The sequence below is a fragment of the Vigna radiata genome, chromosome 2 (genome assembly GCF_000741045.1).
Source record: "Vigna radiata var. radiata cultivar VC1973A chromosome 2, Vradiata_ver6, whole genome shotgun sequence".
Lineage (NCBI taxonomy): Eukaryota > Viridiplantae > Streptophyta > Magnoliopsida > Fabales > Fabaceae > Vigna > Vigna radiata.
This window is the reverse complement of record NC_028352.1, coordinates 1,825,707-1,844,418: the sequence shown is the minus strand read 5'-3', so window position 1 is coordinate 1,844,418 and position 18,712 is coordinate 1,825,707. Positions and strand designations below refer to the sequence as shown.

At 30.3% G+C, this 18,712-nt stretch overlaps 2 protein-coding genes across 6 annotated transcripts; both read left to right on the top strand.

Annotated features, from left to right (window-relative positions):
• Window positions 1-4,853: 4,853 nt before the first annotated feature.
• On the top strand, window positions 4,854-11,902 carry LOC106756315 (probable protein S-acyltransferase 19). The gene is made up of 9 exons (XM_014638697.2): window positions 4,854-5,094; window positions 6,435-6,548; window positions 6,649-7,050; window positions 7,817-7,885; window positions 8,003-8,074; window positions 8,173-8,301; window positions 8,401-8,481; window positions 8,859-9,059; window positions 9,981-11,902. Exons 1-9 carry the CDS (start codon window positions 5,050-5,052, stop codon window positions 11,076-11,078), a joined length of 2,211 nt encoding a protein of 736 aa, XP_014494183.1. The 5' UTR covers window positions 4,854-5,049; the 3' UTR covers window positions 11,079-11,902.
• A 3,939-nt stretch (window positions 11,903-15,841) lies between these two features.
• On the top strand, window positions 15,842-18,364 carry LOC106776381 (scarecrow-like protein 3). 5 transcript variants are annotated; one of them, XM_014663843.2, is made up of 2 exons: window positions 15,842-16,168; window positions 16,618-18,364. In XM_014663843.2, exon 2 carries the CDS (start codon window positions 16,662-16,664, stop codon window positions 18,027-18,029), a length of 1,368 nt encoding a protein of 455 aa, XP_014519329.1. In that variant the 5' UTR covers window positions 15,842-16,168; window positions 16,618-16,661; the 3' UTR covers window positions 18,030-18,364. The 5 variants fall into 5 exon arrangements, with proteins under 5 accessions (XP_014519329.1, XP_014519320.1, XP_022633254.1 ...); XM_014663834.2 differs by having other exon boundaries at window positions 16,615-18,364; XM_022777533.1 differs by lacking the exon at window positions 15,842-16,168 and adding an exon at window positions 16,183-16,329.
• Window positions 18,365-18,712: the final 348 nt, after the last annotated feature.

Sequence of the window (18,712 nt, the reverse complement as noted above, 5' to 3'; positions counted from 1 at the left end):
TATATATATATATATATATATATATATATATATTCGAATAACTATCATGAAAGTATTAAAAAATCATTTATCGAATATTTATTAATAGTAAAGTTAAACTCAGAGAAATTGTGATATTAACCTGTTAATCATTCATTGGACGATCTTACATGATTGATAGCCAAAAGTGGTTGAAGTATTCGTTGTATCGTTTTCTTGATAAAAACTTAAAAGTTTTAATTTGATTATAAATTAAAATTAATTTGTTTAATGCAATTTATAAAAAATATTTTAAAAGTTTAAAAAACAATTTTATATTCTTTTTTTAACTTTTTCCTTATAAAAAAAAATCCTAAATCATTAATGTTGTAGTGCTGTTTGGTATGGCTTTATTTCAGAACAAAACAAAGAAAACGATAAGACGAGGACGTGTCCGATATTTAAATAATTAGCTAAAAAGATAACACTTTACTAACAGTAGCACAGACTGGACATTTATTTTAATTTAATTACTAAATTAAGAGTTAAAATGGGTGAGAGTTAAAAATTAAGAACTTTAAAAGTAAAAAATTATAATAAAATTTGATGAAACATAAGAATCAAGTTATATTTGTGAAACTTAAATATGAAAAATGAATTCGTAATCTTGTTAGAAAAAGCCTGGGAATATGGTTGATTATTTTAATTTGTTTAGACTTGTTATGTGTAATATAATAGGATAATGATACTTAAATAATATTTTTTATAATATTTAAACATCTTTATATTAGTTTAAAATTATTTCAAAATCAATAATAATAATGATAAATAATATTATGGACAAATTATAAATTATAAATATCTCGAGAACAATATAAATAGACTGTTTAGATATAAACAAATATAAGTTGTTTATAAAATTTCAAATAGTTTTGGTAACACGGCATAAAGGAAAAATAGTTAATCGTGGATAGTAGCAATTAGGTCATCGTTTAAATTTTTTTATTTATTCTATCGTTGCTAATTCACTTTATTGCAATTAATATTTTTGGTGCAAACTCTTCGTCTCCATTATCTTATTTATTTTTTAATTTTCATTTCATCTTTTTCATTTATCACTGTCCCACTCGTTAAAGAATAAAAATATTAAAAATATGATTATTAGAAAATATTAATAAATTATTAATTGAAGCTAATATTAAGTGAGAGTTGAGTAGTTTAAATCTGATACTCCAATAATTATAGTTTTAACACTGTTGTGAAATTATTAGATATTCAATAAACATTATCAAACTAAATATAAATATATAAAATAAGATTAAAGTTATCCAAAATATGAGAATAATTCAAATTTTATATACAAAATAATATTATCTAAACATAACTAGATGTTATTCAAAATATCATAATTTAAATAATTCTATACCCAATATCTATTTAAATGATCTAACTTGTATTTTTAACATTAAGATTGTTTAAAAACATGTTTATCCTTCAAATTTGATATATTTGAACTCATTTAGTTAGTGACATGGTCTGTTTGATCAATCTAACTATCCAAAATACATATATTATATTTGACATATTATAAACAAGATTTTAGTGAATTGATTAGCTAAACAAGTCTTAAATGATCCAAAAAACCGTTCTTAAACATCATTTTTTCAAAATTTCACTTATCAAAACTCCTATTTTAAACCAAAATTAACATACAAAACTTGTTTCACCACTTTCAACTATACAACACTTTTACACTTAATTAAACTTCAAACAGTAGTATTAATGATTCAAGAAAGTACCAATTCAGAATCATACATGACAATATTCATTAATAAACAATATTTACTCATTAATATACAACAAATATTTAACAATCATCTCAACTAATAATATTTTCAATCAAACTTTAATCTCACATTTCATTAAATATATATTTATATTCGATAATAAAAACATTTATAAAATATATTTGTAAAGGAAACATTGTTTGTTTTTTATTATTTAAATAATTTTTTTTATTTCTCGTGTTGAATATGTTGTAGGTATATTTTAATATATATATATATATATATATATATATATATATATATATATAGATAGATAGATATAGATATAAATATAGATATAGATATAGATAAAGATAAAGAGAGAGAAGTGGATGAAAAGAAATAAGAAGAATGATATGTAATTTTAATTAACTACAAAGATATTTCTTCTATTTAAATTTTAATAATATATATATTTTATTCTTTTACCTACTACGATGACAATGTAATAAAAAGTGGAAGTGTAATTATTTTAGTGGGCCCTTATCGACACTAATGCGTCTATACATTGTGTGTTTGTGTTATAAAATAAATGTTAATGAAATTAATCGAAAACGTGTATCCCATGAGTTTACATATCAACCACTTTAGGTGTAGTTGCTATCTCATGATTTTATCTTATTTTACGAATAATGATGGTAATTACGACAAATAAGCATATTATCCTAATAGTGCGGATTTTTAATGTAAAAAATAATAATTATATAATTAGTAAATATGTTTATATTTAAGTTATTGAATGTTCTATAGACATTAATAATAGAAATAAATCATGCTATATGAATGAGGTGTAAGTTTTATCTTAAAAACTAATTTGGTAAGATTGATTTAAGCAGAAAATATATGACATACAATTATTTCAATAAAAAGAGCAAAGAGAAAATTTTCCTCTAAAAAAAATATTAATTTCTAACCATTTAAATTTTTTCTTTTAATTTCATTGTGATAAACCCAAATATTAAAAAAGAAATAAATAAATAAATAATCTAAAATACGAAAAGATGCTCCAAAGAATAACACGTTAATTGCAATTTTTTTCTACTAACTTATTTATTATTTTATCGAATGCTTTTCAATATAATTCTTAATGTATGTATCTTCGTGTTCTAAAGATACACTACTATTTTTATTGAGATAAATATACATGGCATTGAGATTTTTTTTCTCTTTCTTTTTCGCTTATAAATAAAATCTCATTCTATTATTCATAATTAAAAATCTAAATTAAAACAAAATTATCTACAAATAAAAAATATAAATTGCTTATCTTTTTATTATTTAAAATGGTGAGATCACTTAAATTGACTCTGTTTAAAATAAGACATGACATCATGGATGGAATCTTATCATTAAAGGTCCTTTTATTTTAGAAAAGGAAATTCTAACTTTCATTCTTAGCTGTAAACTTATATGTTTAGTCTTATTTGGCCGCTCATGTATTTAAAACGAAATAATAAATTAGCTTTTTATGCTACTCAAGAGTTTTATCAACAATAAAGGCTAATGTAATTTTCAAAGTTATCGTGTGAATCAAAATTAGAATGCATTAAAGATGTTTCACACTTGTTTTTAAATTGAAATAAATAAATAAATAAAAATTATCAAGCTATTGTTTGATTATTACAAATTATTATAAAGAATATTTTATTCATTGACAGTAAAAAACCCGACACTCACAATATATATTAAACTCTAAAAATCTTCCCGTTTTTCGATAGTTTGAATTTGAAATTATCGTGTCATAGTTTTTTAATTAAAATATTCGACTAATTTTTAAGAAAATGTACATTTTAAATATGATTATTTCGAAAGAATGACTGATGACTATTATATTATTATTATTATTATTATTATTATTATTATTATAATTATAGGAAGAAATTAATTAAATATTTACATTATTTATGTATTCTTAAAAATACGACCAAACTTTATCTTTTGACTTTTCCAGTAGTCTTATTTTGACTGTATGAGAGTGTGAAAGGTAAACTGATATTTTTGCTTTGCCAAATATTAAAATATTTGTTAATAAAAACACATTGGATTCAGGATTTGTATAAATAAAGAAAATTGATAATAATTAGTACACTTTTTTTTATCATTAATTGAAATTCGTTAAAAAGCAATAAAATTACATTCTAATAATTACAAAATAGGGTATAAAAAACCTTGATAACATTTCTAAAGTTTTAAAAGACAGTGTAACGGAAAAGTTTAAACTTGATTTGTAAAATAAACAACGACTCCTAATTAAACAGTTTAATTCTAACTCAGAAAGATATTAAGATTGAGCTTTACTTATTTAACTAGTTTATAACTTAAAATTAATTTTATTTTATAACTAAATTCCTTAAATTACTTTCTAACTTTATCAATATAGAAAATGAAACGACAATTGTCATTTAGTAGCTTTTTATTTTAATTTACCTAATAAAATATTGTGAAAATTGTAAAAGATGGCCCTTTAATAAAAGAATATAAGTATAATATATTAAAACATTTCCATTATATATATATATATAATCATTTTATTAAATATTAAATTAAAAATGGTTTTATACAATTATTTTGTCAATTTACTAATATATTGTAATTTTATAAGATTATGATTATTTATTTTAAATTTTTTTAAAATTAATTTCACATTATATAAATATAAATTTATATGAAATATTTTTTAATATAAATATAATGTTGTTTTTAAATGTGATACAACCAAAAAATATTTTTTATTCAACCAGAAAATATTTTTTAATGTATATTTTTATAACTACAACGTTAACTCAATAATATTTTTTATCACAATAATTATAATAAATAATTTTTTAATTACTTATGCTTTTTATTATTATAAAAAAACACACAGTGTAATTGTGTTTCACTACTATTATTAACTAAAATTATATAAGAAAGATATTGATTTTTTTTTTTAAATAATGAGATAAAGGACTTTAAATAATTAGTTAAGAAGTGGAATATTTGATAATTAATGCTCATAGAAGAAGGAATGTGAGAAGGGTTTGAAGGAAGAAGAAATCAGAAAAATAAGAAAGAAAGAAAAAAAAGTGTGTGCAAGAAGAAAGAACCTTTTCTTGTATATTAGGATTAGGTATATTATTTAAGATTTATTTAATTTATTTTATTCTGTTCCTATTCTTACTCTGCAGCTGGAAGTAGCAAGTTAGTGTTTGGTTGCTAGTTAAAGGTTTAGGGTAAAGACTTGGAAAAGAAAGAGAGTCAAATCCCAATTCAACTGTGAACAGAAATGGTGAGAAAACATGGCTGGCAATTACCTGCTCACACTTTTCAGGTATATCTTTTCTTCTTCTTCTTTCGATTCTAAGTTTTTTTTTTGTTAGGGTTTGCTGAAATCAGTAATTCATGATTAGCTTCATGAGGAATCGTATATGTGGCTTTAATTTTTCAATTCTTGTAATCGCGTGATTTGTTTGTCTTTTTTTTTTTTTTTAAATTATGTAGAGCTTCTTGGTTAACGGCAAGGCTACTGGCTCGGAAATGTCTACTTTATATTGTAGAGTAATGTGTGTTTGATTATGTTCTAGAAGTCCCCGTGGTTGAAAGACTGTTTTTGAAAGAAAAAAAGGAAGTAGTGAAATAGTGAAATTCTACGTTTGAATAAATTTATTTCCGCCAGTTTTGGAAACTAAAAAGGAAAGGGGTCGTTTGGAATTAAAACAATCCAGACTTTGTTTGTTGGAGGGAAGACCCTTTCCCGGGAAAATTAATCATGTCTTGCTTAATTCTTCAATGGGTCAACGGCCGAATGAAATATAGACTGTGGAGCTCATCCTCTGATATGTACCTACCTATCATATACTCTTTCCATGTCCAAAGTTATAAAACATTAAGCAACAACAGATGTATTGGGTTGTCTAACAAGAGGATTCAATAATTTTAATTTAAAGCATCACAGACTGAAATTTATGGGTGAAGAGTGTTGTTCAAAACCTTATCCCATTAGGTGTGGTTGGTTACATGGATCATTCAATGTCATTCAGCTTTATGAAAGACCAGGTTTCAGAGATATTATTTATCGTGGGGTTTGTCTCCAGAACATTTCTCAATATCCTTCTTGATCTCCCTCTTTTTTTTGCAGAACCAAAAATCATGTAATCTACTCTTTTAGCCGGTGCTTCTTCTAGTGGTCTTTTTTGTGTGTATCGGAATCACCTTAAATGTTTTTTTGCCATATTTTCTTCAATAGATGCTACATACAACCATTTTGCATCTTAGCTTTTTTCTGTGGCAACACAATTCTCATTTATACTCTTTCCACATTTTTTTTTCTATTTCGTTCTTTTAAAATCCAATTTTCACTAAACTTTACCATAGAGTATAGATGAAAACAAAAATACAATAAACTTGCCTTTGAACTTGGTAGGTACTTTTCAATAGAATAACCGATGGCGGCTTTTCTCTTTTACAACAATCTCAAATATATCCCGTGATATTGTCATTAAATTTGATCCCTAAATTTGATCCTTACATCACTTAAATATATCCAAATACTAGTTTCTCATATTTTTGTTGATTTATATGATGTTTAACCCTTTTGTTACACTGTATTGTTTTTTATCAGTTGCAGGCATGCCAACTTATTTTTCTAATTATTGCTTCTTTCATGAATAGGTTGTTGCAATCACTGTATTTTGCTTGTTGGTGATTGCTTTCTATGCTTTTCTTGCTCCCTTCATTGGAGGTCTTATATGGGAATACATTTTCATTGGTGTTTACTCTCCTGTGGTATGTAAATCACCTTTTTGTCATTTCACCTCTTTTATGTACACTATTACTTACCCACAAGAAACACAGCTTATGTTGTCTCATTATTTTGGTGTTTCAGGCACTCATTGTGTTCATTCTTTACGTCAGATGCACTGCAATCAACCCTGCAGATCCGGGCATTATGTCTAAGTTTGACCCCAGAGTGGGAAATAATCTCAATTCTGTTCATGAATTGTCAGGAAAACATCACATTTCGGAACATGAACGCATTGCTGCCAGAGAGCAATATTCTCCATCATCTTCCAAAAGGTCTATGACAAATATGAGCAAGAAAAGCTCGGTGGAAGATTTGGACAGGGCAGACAGTTCAAGGAAACAGAATAACCAAAGCTCATGTAATGTAGTTGGAGGAATTTTCTGCATACTATTTTCACATGAAGATTGCCGAAAACAAGAAGCATCAACTGAGGAGCAGGGTGGTGGTGAGGATGCACTGTTCTGCACTTTGTGCAATGCTGAGGTACTGCATTGTGATTTGTGACTCTTTGAAACATTGTGTTAATATTTCAACTTTTGTTCTTCCTATTCCTATTTAGTTTGGCTGTAAGTGATATCTTTTATATTTTTATTTTATACCTGTGTCAATATTAACTGCAAATACTAAAGTCACCAGTACAATAACAAATCACGAGTCATTGAGAACGAGTTTCAAAAATACATTTTGTTTTCTTTGAGAAATGTCATGATTTGTTGGTATAAGTTGTGGAAAAGTGTATTTATGTTCATATCATTCTTTGAGAAAGAAGCTAGGTTTTCTGGATTTGTTTTGCTTCTTTTGGGAGCGTTATGACTTTTATTTATGAATTCATTTATTTTGTTTATTCTTTTGTTTTTCTCCTATTTAAGGACATTTAATTCTTATGTTTTTTCTTCTCTTCTTTTCAATTCAATAATCTATTTAAATTAATTTGTTCAATCCTTTTTATGTTTGATCCTAATTTAACTTGAACTTCGAGTTTCCTGGAAACATAAGTGGTAGAGATACAAGAGAATTATCATCCCCTTTGTTTTCCTTCCGGTCTAATCTATTTTTGACATTCCTGCCCCTTTCCTGGAAGCTTCTGCTACTTGAATTTTGGGAATAAAGTTAGTCTAACCTTATAAACATCTCTAGTTGCATGCAGCTGTCAATTGAGGCATTTTAGAGAAGTAGCTTTAAACTTTGGACTGGACTTCTGCATCTCACCGAGTAGTGTATTTCGTGCCTTGTGTGTGCTGTTTTGCAGGTGCGCAAGTTCAGCAAACATTGTAGAAGTTGTGATAAATGTGTTGATGGCTTCGATCACCATTGTCGGGTATGATTTGGTGTGCCAAGTGAAGTATACATTTTGGACTTGTATTCACTATTAGAATAACATTTTCATAACTTTTGTTTAACTTAAAGTTTCACTTGGTTCATCGCATTGCTGCAGTGGCTTAACAATTGTGTGGGTCACAAAAATTACAGTTCTTTTATTGCTCTCATGGCTTTCAGTCTTGCTTGGGTATGTATATTGGTCCTTGTGAACAATTTATCATTTAAAGGCTATAATTTGTTTTGGTTTTCAATAATGCCTTCTGTATGTTATTCTTTGCATTTCAGCTAGCCATTGAAGCTGGAGTGGGTGTTGCGGTTTTTGTGCGTTTCTTTGTCAATAAGAGAGGAATGGAATCTGAAATCATTGATAGACTTGGAAATGGATTCTCTCGGCCCCCATTTGCTGCCGTTGTGGTATCTCTTTTGTTTGTTTTATATTAAATATGACATATGACAATTGATTATTATTAATCATTTTTAGAAGTTTGATATATTTCTTGTTTCAATGTGTAGGTCGTATGTACTGTAGTTTCTATCTTGGCTTGTGTGCCTTTGGGTGAGCTTTTCTTTTTCCACATGATACTAATCAGGAAGGTCAGTGATTCAGTAGCTGAGAATCTGAGGTTGTTTTTCTGTTCTTTTTTCTTTCCCAACCCCATGCTTTTGTGCATGGTTCTATGCTGCCTGGCTAATCTAATTTGATCAAGGGAACTCTGTGCAATGAAACTTAAGATATGCATCGTTGAGTTTCAGAAAATTCATTTACGATTAGAAGAGCATTTTTATGAACTGGAAAATAATTTATCAATGTTAGTTAAGAATTTTTGTAAATTATGTCTGGGATGTTTTGCTTCCACCCTGAGATTTTCAGAGCACTATAAAAATCATGTTTTAGTTCTTGACCGTTATTTTAGCTTTTTCACACACAAGAGTGGACTCTCATCTTAACTCCTTTCTTCTTGTTGGATCAGGGCATTACTACTTATGAATATGTTGTAGCAATGAGAGCCATGAGTGAAGCACCTGCAGGGGCATCTGTGGATGATGAATTGCCAAATATACTTTACTCTCCAACAGGCTCAGCCACCACTGGATTGAGTGGAGGAAGTTCTCTTGGTTTGCAATATAAAGGAGCTTGGTGCACCCCTCCCAGGGTATTTGTTGATTATCAGGTACTATGGTTAATTTTTGCTTTCATCCGTATATTGATTACCCAATGATGGCGCTGTTGGCTTGCGGTTTGATGATTTTTAGTTGGGAAACTATGTTGAAAGACTCATGGGCAACAGTCAGAGTTAGAAGCTGCTCTTATTTATTTGAAAAATCCTCTAAAAGAAGCTTTTAATTGTGACACTGGGCACTTCTGTCCTGGCTTTTGGATTATATCTTTTTCATCTGTTCTAATACGAATCACCTCTAGGAAAATTAGCGTCTTATCATTCAAATGCTACATAGGTTAACATTTAAAATTTGAATAACTTGAATTTTCCTGAAGCCGTAGCTTTCTAATCCACGGAAAGAGGTCAAGTGACCAGAAAATTAGGGGTTCGAAAAATGTTTTCTATTTTTTATTTTTTATATTTTCACAAATAATTACAAAAATTGACATCTTATTTTTATTTTATTTCCTGTTAACCAATATTTATATAAGAAACAGTGAGAGCAGGATTTTTGTAATTATATGAGAAAATGGGAAGCTGTTTTACAGTCTTAAGTAGTTTAGGACCTTTAGATAAAAGAAATGGATGAAAGTGCGAAAGGCAGAACAAAAAAAAATTCTTTGGAGGTAGGAGGAATGGACTATGTATAATGGCTTTGTCTGCAACCTTGGCCGAATTTATATGGCACTGTTGTGCCCGTCCCTGTATTAGGGACTTACTATGTAAATTCTAATCGGTATACCTAATTAGTGATTTTCATTTCTATATTTATTTTATACCTATTTTACTTAACGAACTTTTCATGTAGTTTTCTTATGTAAATTACATGCTGTTACACTTTTCCCTCCTTTTTTTCTTGACAAAGTGAAATGTTTTTGTTCTTAAAAAGTATTTATGAGTTGGTTTATGGGGCCTGCCTAACATGGGCTTTAGGATGAAGTTGTGCCTCACTTGGAGCCTGGAATGCTACCGTCTACTGTTGATCCAGATGCAGCGGGTATTGCAGAAAGAGGGCAAAAGATGCCAAAAAGACCTGTTCGTATTAGTGCTTGGAAGCTTGCTAAGTTGGATTCACAAGAGGCTGTGAGAGCAGCTGCGAAAGCCAGGGCATCTTCTTCAGTTTTGCGACCTGTAGACAGCCACCGCCTACCAGATGCAGAATTGAGCTCTAGTGGCAACATGAGCATCAGAAGTAGTTTGAGCACTGAGACTGGAACTAACAAGGAAATTAAACACGAGTTAAGATTGTCTCCGGTCCAAAATTCTATTGCTCCTAGTCAAGGAAGTCGCGATGAGTATGAGACTGGAACTCAAAGTATGAGTAGCTTCAGCAGTCCTAGCCATGTTCATGAGGCAGTTACACTCAGCCCTCTTCCACAGGGTCACAGTTTGGGTGGCTTCAGGTCAGGTGCCTCAATCCCTAGTTTGGTGGTGCCTGAACGTCCTTTAACTTCTAAAGCAACATTGTCAAACTTCAGGAACCCAATATCTAATCCATCTCTTGGATTTGACGGGAGGACAACAATGCCAAAAGGAATTGGCCATGATCCATTGTTGCTTTCTGCTTCTAACACTTCTATTCTAAGAGATGTGAAACGGTCATCAGTTGTTTGGGATCAAGAAGCTGGCAGATACGTTTCAGTCCCTTTATTGCCGTCAGAAGCCCGAAACAGGTCATCCATGCGCGTAGAATTGCAAAATGTAAATGCTGAAACAAGCAGTTTTGGGAAAAAACCAGTGATTCCGCAGCAGGAGTTGTCATCATCTGCACCCAAGTCTCCAGGGCAGCACATACAGAATCTGATGTATACAGGAGATTCTATCTTTTATGGGGGTCCATTTTTGAGTGCCCCTGTTAAAGATGGTTTGAAAAATGAAAGACTTTTGGCATCAGGGGAGGCGCAAGATAACATATCAGCGAACTTGCCCCTAGAGCCAAGATATAAAAGGGGCTCTCTTTCAAATCAGCTTCCTGTGTTTGTCCCTGGTGGATTTGAGAATAACCTTCAACCTCGTTCAGGCATGAATTAATTTGATTTGTTTTGAGATTCCAATGACCTGGACAAAGTTTTTATTGGAATCGAGAGACAGTGAAGAGCAACCAAAGGGTCTATATGGTAGGCGCGATTTTAGCCTTTCAGACCATACAAATGAAAATTATGGTGAACAACTTCTGACGCCAACAGCTGGTTCTTTATTCGGCCTCATCATTTAGGTTTAAAGTCTGTCGTCTTGCAGCCTGTACGTACGTTTGAGATACATCAAAATGCCTATGGGCATTTGAGAGATTGAAATGAACTTCATTGTTCCTTTTGCTGAACATGCATTGAGAAATGTGAATCTTCCGTGACGCGGTTGATGAAATCTCAAAGCACTTATCAGCATCAGTTCAGTAAGCATGAGCCTCCTTAATGGATTTTAATTTATTATTGTACCATTTGTTCCATTCCACTAGATACTAAAATTGTCATCACCTTGCGTTTGGGATAGAATAGTTTTGGCTTGTATAATTGTCTCTTCTCATGCTATAGATTTTTTTCTGCCACGTGTCATTTGATGTTAGGTATCTTAGGCTCGTAGTTATCTACGGAAGAGAATGGCCTAGTCTGGCTTCTGACAAAATACTCCTAACCCCAAGGTTTTGTCGTTGCCAAATTTTGCAATTCTTGTTGGAGCAGCATCGCGACACTGTCGTTATTCTGCCTGTTTGGGACCTGGAGCTGCTTTCAACGCCTATCTGCCAAACTCTTCCGTTGCTTTTTCATTGATATTCGTGCCATCATTGTTCAAATATGCTCAAGCAAAAATATTGATTTCCAGATAAGTGAAAGTACCCTTTTTATTTTCAAATGCTATGTTTCTAATTTTCAAAGTACAAGTTTCTGAATCGTTTATTGTATTATTCTTTCACTCTGTTAGTTTTTATTTTTAATATTAAAAAAAACTATTATTTTCTTATATTTGACTAGCATTACTTGTAACAAATTAAAAATGTTGCTGGGTTTTTTATTTTCTATTTTTTAAATCCGCTTATCAGTAGTAATTAATACATTTTAGTAGTCTAATTTGAACACTGTTAATAAAATACTGAAATATTGTAAGAAATTCTTCAACATTTATTTCCACGTCCCTTCTTACACGTTAAGGAGTTGTTTTGCCCTGTTTCATCTTTTGTCTTTTTCTTTATGATGGTGGGGAAGTTGGGTCCTTTTTTAATTGTCCCTTCTAATATTTTTTATTATTTTTTTAAGCCACTTCTCGTTATTTTACTTATTGGAAACATAGTAGGTTACATTATATAATTACATATGCGTACTAATAATAAATATAAATTAATTCAACCTTAAAAACAACCTAGTGTGTTTGGTATCTTGTATCATTTTCATTCTTGAATGTTTGTGTGATTTTGGCACATGTACTACTATATCAGCTCATTAATAGAGGATTGGATACCTTTCTTTTGTCTCTTTATAAAAAATTGATAGAATGTAATGTATTGACTATTCTAATTTTGCTTTTTGCCACCATAGATAGACTATTCTCACAAATTGATGTATGAAATATAGCAATAATTGCAGTGGGATAAGTTCATATTTTGAGTAACAGTCACACATCAATTGATTTTTTTTAGATGATTTTTTTTCTGTCTCTCTCTGACTATGTCTACATTTAATCTATAAATTACAACAGATATTCAAACTAACACAAATAAAATTAATTACAGTTTCAAATAAATGAAAGTATATGTGAATGGTAAGATCTAAAAATTATTGAAAGGAGTTAAACGATAATTATGTTAATCTAAAAAATGGTTAAATTTAAATAAATAAATATTTAAAACATAAAAAAGGTAAAATATTTATTTTAATTTAAAAAATCAGTTACTTATATGATAAAATTTTAAAAAAATGAGTGCCTAAAATATATAGTATTCTTTATTGATAACATAAAATATTTTACAATGTTAACTTAATTTCATTTATAATTCAGTTATAAATATAATGTTAAAAGAATTATGAGAATGAGGTAAATTATTCCAACCACATAACAAAGGAAAAGAGTAAGTATACACTTGTGTGGGTGTTACCATTTCTTGTAATATTAATAAACTAATCTTATGCTTCTAAAATAATACTTAATTTTTCAATTTCCATTAAATAAAAATTCTTGAAGTCATGTTTATGTATATATGTCCATGCATTTTAAAATTTCTATCATTTATTTATTTATTTATTTTCAATACTAAATACGATATAATATAAATGTACTATTACTATAATTTAAACTCATTCGTTTTGAAAATTAAATATTGTGTTTCTCATAAGCAAGATGTATATTTCTAATAATACGATTTAGTGCGCAATTAGATCTATCTTTTAGACACACACTTGTATAGTATTGTTGATTGGTGCACATTTGATTGTTATCCCTTTTTCCATTAAACCAATACTATTAATTTAAGAAAAAACATTTATTTTAAGTAAATGATTGGTTTCATATTCTTTTTAAGAAATCGTATGGGGTAAATACAAGAAGAGGTGTAACAAAAGGATAAAAATAAAACCAGATTGATTGTTTAGAATTATAAAAATGTAGAAAAGTATAAAAAAAATGTTGGGACCTACAAACAAAAGAGTGGTGTATGTTTGGTCTATTATGGGTTTTTGTTGGTTTTATTTATAACCAGTTGGTTTTTTTTCTTTCTTTTTTTTTCTTTTTAAGGGTTATTTGTCTTGAGTTATTGATAGTTACATTAATTTAAAGAGTTTTTTTTATCAGATTATTTATATTAAGATTTATTAGATTGGTTTTTAATTATCTATATAATTCTGTTTGATTATAATTTTTTTATGTTTATAGAAGATAAATATATTGTAATTTATTTATTGATATTCACGTAAACTACTAGAGTTTATTATTCACATAAATAATGTGAGAATTATTCTTACTCATACATACACTCTTATTATATATACAAAACTACACCCTCAATAATTAGAAGTAATGTAGGAGTTATTCTTCTTTTTAATTAGGTTTTAATTAATTATTGAGAACACTGATACATTGATAATGTTAATTATGATAAAAATGTAATAAATTAATAAAGAATATTAATATTTATTTATTTTTTATAATTAAATCATCTTAAAAAAATTAACTTTCTTTTGTTTTTGAATTTATCTTCAATCGTACCTCCTTGTTTACTAAACACACTCTATATTCTCTCGAAAAATACACCGAAAACAATCAAAGAACACTCCAAAATCCTAAAGTTAACTTTCACACGCAACACCATTTCTTGTTGTTTTGCACAGAAAAGTTAGCATCTGAATTTACAAATCGAATCTCGTCAGAAATAGGAACAATGAATTTCAGTATAAAAGAGCAAAATGAAAAATAAAACAGTAAATAAAAGAAAAGGAGAAAAAAACGAAAAGGGCATAGAAGATCTGATGAGATAGTATGTGAGTTTTGGCAAATTGGGAATTCCGAAAAAGAATAGAGAAATAGAGATAAAAGTTGAATATGGTTTTGGAGTTTTGTAGAAGGTGGTTTTGTTTTTGTCGTAATAGGAGAAGATAATCCAATTGTATAGTCATTGCTTTTGAAAATAAAACAAAAGTTTGGTTTGGAAGTATGTTAGGAACTCTCACTCTCTCAGCACACTCATCCCACTCACAACCAAAACCTAAGGGTAACGTTGTTTGTCTTTGTCAAGACATGTTTGTTTTTACGTACCATTTCGGAATATTATAACTCTTTCATTCCCTACCCACCTAAGCTTCAACACAAACACGACCACATTAAATTACAACTCTTTCTCACATACACAAAACCACCACATTCTTACAGTAACTTTTTTCTTATTCAACATTTTCTTATTAAATTATAGTTATTATTAATGTTTTTGTTAATGACATGATTTTATTTATTTTTAGAGATTAGATGTTTTGTACAATTTTATTATTTTTATAGATTTGAGGTTTCTAACTTATATAAGAAAATTTATGTATTTTTTGTTCATATATTTTCCATCTTGTTCATTTTTAATCAAGATGGAACTGCCTTAAATTTTTAATGTTTTTTTTTTTCTTTAGGTTGAGTCTCTTCGTATTGAATCCGAAAGGATAGTAGACTATGCATAATGAAAATAAAATAAATAATAAATAATAATGTGACTTTTTAAGAAAAAAAAAAAACAAACTTCCAATATTTTCCTATTCCAAAAAAATTGACGTGTCTATTGGAATTAAAAAAAAACAACGGCCAAAATCTCTTTTTCTTATGATATTTTGTGGACGAGAATAAAATCAAAGCAATATTAAATTTCTGATAAATATAACATTGTTGAAATTAATTATTATAATCCATTTTAGAATTTAAAAACATGTGATAGTTTTATCATTCAATGTTTTGAAGTAATAAATTTTTTAATTATCATTAATCTCAACTCCTAGACTTTGAAATTACATAAGATTATTGGATATGATGAAATAAACCTTTGATTCAAAATTGGAGAAGGTTGGTCATTTTAATCACTTCTTCTGTCTCTACTTTTATCTGAAAAAATAAAGCAAAAAAAGTTTTATGCATATAATAGAATAAAAGAATCTACATACTGTTGGGGTAATTATAGATAAGATGTGGTAATTTTGTTAATGTTTAGAATAATTAATTTAAAATTAGTGTGAAATGAAATGTGTAATAAACTAGAAACGCGGCATTAGAATGAAACTAAAAAGAAATGGAAAAATGAAATGTAACTGTATGTTTAGCCTTTACAGGAAGATAGAGAAATTTCCAAGAGTCAGAAATTCCACACAGCACTGAGGTGTGAAGGACAACAAAACAATAAAGACAAAAGGGACCCTTCACGCATTGTCGACAACGTAGTCATGAACAAGTAGCTGAAATCAGAAGAAGGGTCCAAACATTGAAACTCACTCCCAAAGAAAGCAGAACAACCAACCCATTATGGTTCTGGTTTTTTCAGTGTTCCGAGAGGCAAGTTTTGGATTTTTCTGGGGGTTTCGTCTGGATTATTCTTCAATTTCAAAACCCTCCAAGGGATAAGCGTTTTTCTCGCTGCAATGCGCTCCTCTGTTGCTGACCTGGTTTCGGTAGGTTCTCTCTTCTTTTTGTAACTATAAGCGTTTTTCTCCTTGAGTTTGCTGAATTGGAGGAAAAGTCTTTGAGCTTTTGGTTTTTGAGTTTATAAAACTGAAAATAAAACTTGAGGGTTGTTAAGCTTGTGATCAAAGTTTGAACTTGGGCTGTGCAGGTTCTTATGCACAAATCCTTTTCTCCTTTTTGCTTTTCTTACTTTGTTTTGAATTTGTTCTTTCTTTCTTATTCTGTCTTCATTTATTTATTAGTTTCTCCGTATTTGGCTCATGTGTTGTAATGTAAAACCTGTGATTTTGTATCTGAATGAATAGAAAATTTGAAGAGTGTTTTCTTGTCTAGTAGTTTTTTTTTTTTTTTGTGACTGCATTCTGCTTTTTTTCACTGTTTGCAAATTCCTAAGATTGTTTTTGTTATTGTTACATGGGACTCGTGTGGCTAGAAGAAGGGTCGTCGTCTGTAAGTTCTTCACCCCTGCAGCTCTTCTCCATGATGTCACTTTCACCTAGTTTAAGTTCTCCCAACAATCTCTTGCTTAGAGAAATGAAATCCGAGGAAAGAGGTTTGTACTTGATCCATTTGCTGCTCACTTGTGCAAATCACGTAGCTGCTGGTAATCTTGAAAATGCAAATGCCACACTGGAGCAAATTTCACTGCTTGCTTCCCCTGATGGGGATACCATGCAGCGAATCGCAGCATATTTTATGGAATCACTTGCAGATCGGATTCTGAAAACATGGCCTGGGATCCACAGAGCCCTCAACTCAACCAAAGTTACTATGCTGTCTGAAGAAATTCTTGTTCAGAAGCTCTTCTTTGAGCTTTTCCCTTTCTTGAAGGTGGCATATGTTCTCACAAATCAGGCCATCATTGAGGCAATGGAAGGGGAGAAAGTGATTCACATAATTGATCTCAATGCTGCTGAAGCTACTCAGTGGATTGCCCTCCTCCAAGTTTTGAGTGCTCGTCCCGAAGGCCCTCCTCATTTGAAAATCACTGGGATTCATCAGAAAAAGGAGATTCTGGATCAGGTAGCTCATAGACTAACTGAAGAGGCAGAAAAGTTGGATATACCATTCCAATTCAACCCTGTAGTCAGCAAACTTGAAAATCTTGATTTTGACAAACTTCGAGTGAAAACTGGTGAGGCACTAGCAATAAGTTCCATACTCCAATTACATTCCCTTTTGGCCTTTGATGATGAAGCCTTGCGGAGAAAATCTCCTCGTCTGTTAAAAGGCTCAAACGGAATTCACATGCAAAGAGTCCTGCCACTGAGCCAAACCACATTGGGTGATATGCTTGAGAAAGACATGGTCAATGGGTACACCCCTAGTCCTGACTCAACCTCGTCATCACCAGCATCTTTTACTACTTCCAATTCAATGAACATGGAGAGCTTTCTCAATGCCTTATGGGGTTTATCACCAAAGGTCATGGCTGTGACAGAGCAAGACTGCAACCACAATGGTCCAACTCTGATGGACAGGCTACTTGAAGCACTATATTCTTATGCAGCATTGTTTGACTGTTTGGAATCAACAGTCTCAAGATCCTCATTGGAGAGATTAAGGGTGGAGAAGATGATTTTTGGGGAGGAAATAAAGAACATCATTGCATGTGAAGGGCCTGATCGAAAGGAGAGACACGAAAAGCTTGAAAAGTGGTTCCAGAGATTTGACCAAGCTGGGTTCGGTAATGTGCCTCTGAGCTACTATGGTATGATGCAAGCAAGGAGGTTCGTCCAGAGCTATGGCTCTGAAGGATACAGAATGAGGGATGAAAATGGCTGTGTATTAATTTGCTGGCAGGATCGACCAATGTTTTCAATATCAGCTTGGAGATCTAGGAAGTAAGTAAGAGAGTTCAAGGGGTAAATTAATGACCTTTTTTTTTTCTTCTTTTCATTGCATGAGAGTGTTTTATCTTTTGGTAATGACCATTCTTCAAGATCGGTTTTTAGAGATACTCTTTATTCATTGCCTGGTAAAACCTCATTAAGAGAGAAACTTGGGAAGAGATAGAGAAAGGGTAGAAGGACATAAGAACAGAACAGAGGATTTAAACGTGGTTGTTTATGGTTTGATTTTTTTTACTGCTGATAATTTTTTTTTTTCTATGAACTCCTGTTCCTTAACTTGTATCTAGCATATTATATTACATATATATATAATATGTTTTTCTTCAGCCACTTGTTTAGAATAAGTTAACATTCAAAATTCTAGGACATGTGTCGGTTCTCTTTCAGCGAATGTTGTGACTTTGGCTTTTAGTGGATTTGGATGAGTCCTGGAAAAGCACTGCCATATTAGGGTGCTCAAGAAATTAGATGGTTCATTCCTATTATGTACCATACTCACACAAACACTTTCTTTGTGCTTTGTCATGATGACGACTGCTAAATGTCATCTTTCAAAGATTGGAGAATTGTTTATCGTTGGATTTTTTGTGTAGTGGTGATAGATGAGCCCATTGGCCTCAAAGCTTTTGACTTTAGCACCATACGATGCATCCCAACGCAGCCACACACTCACCCCAA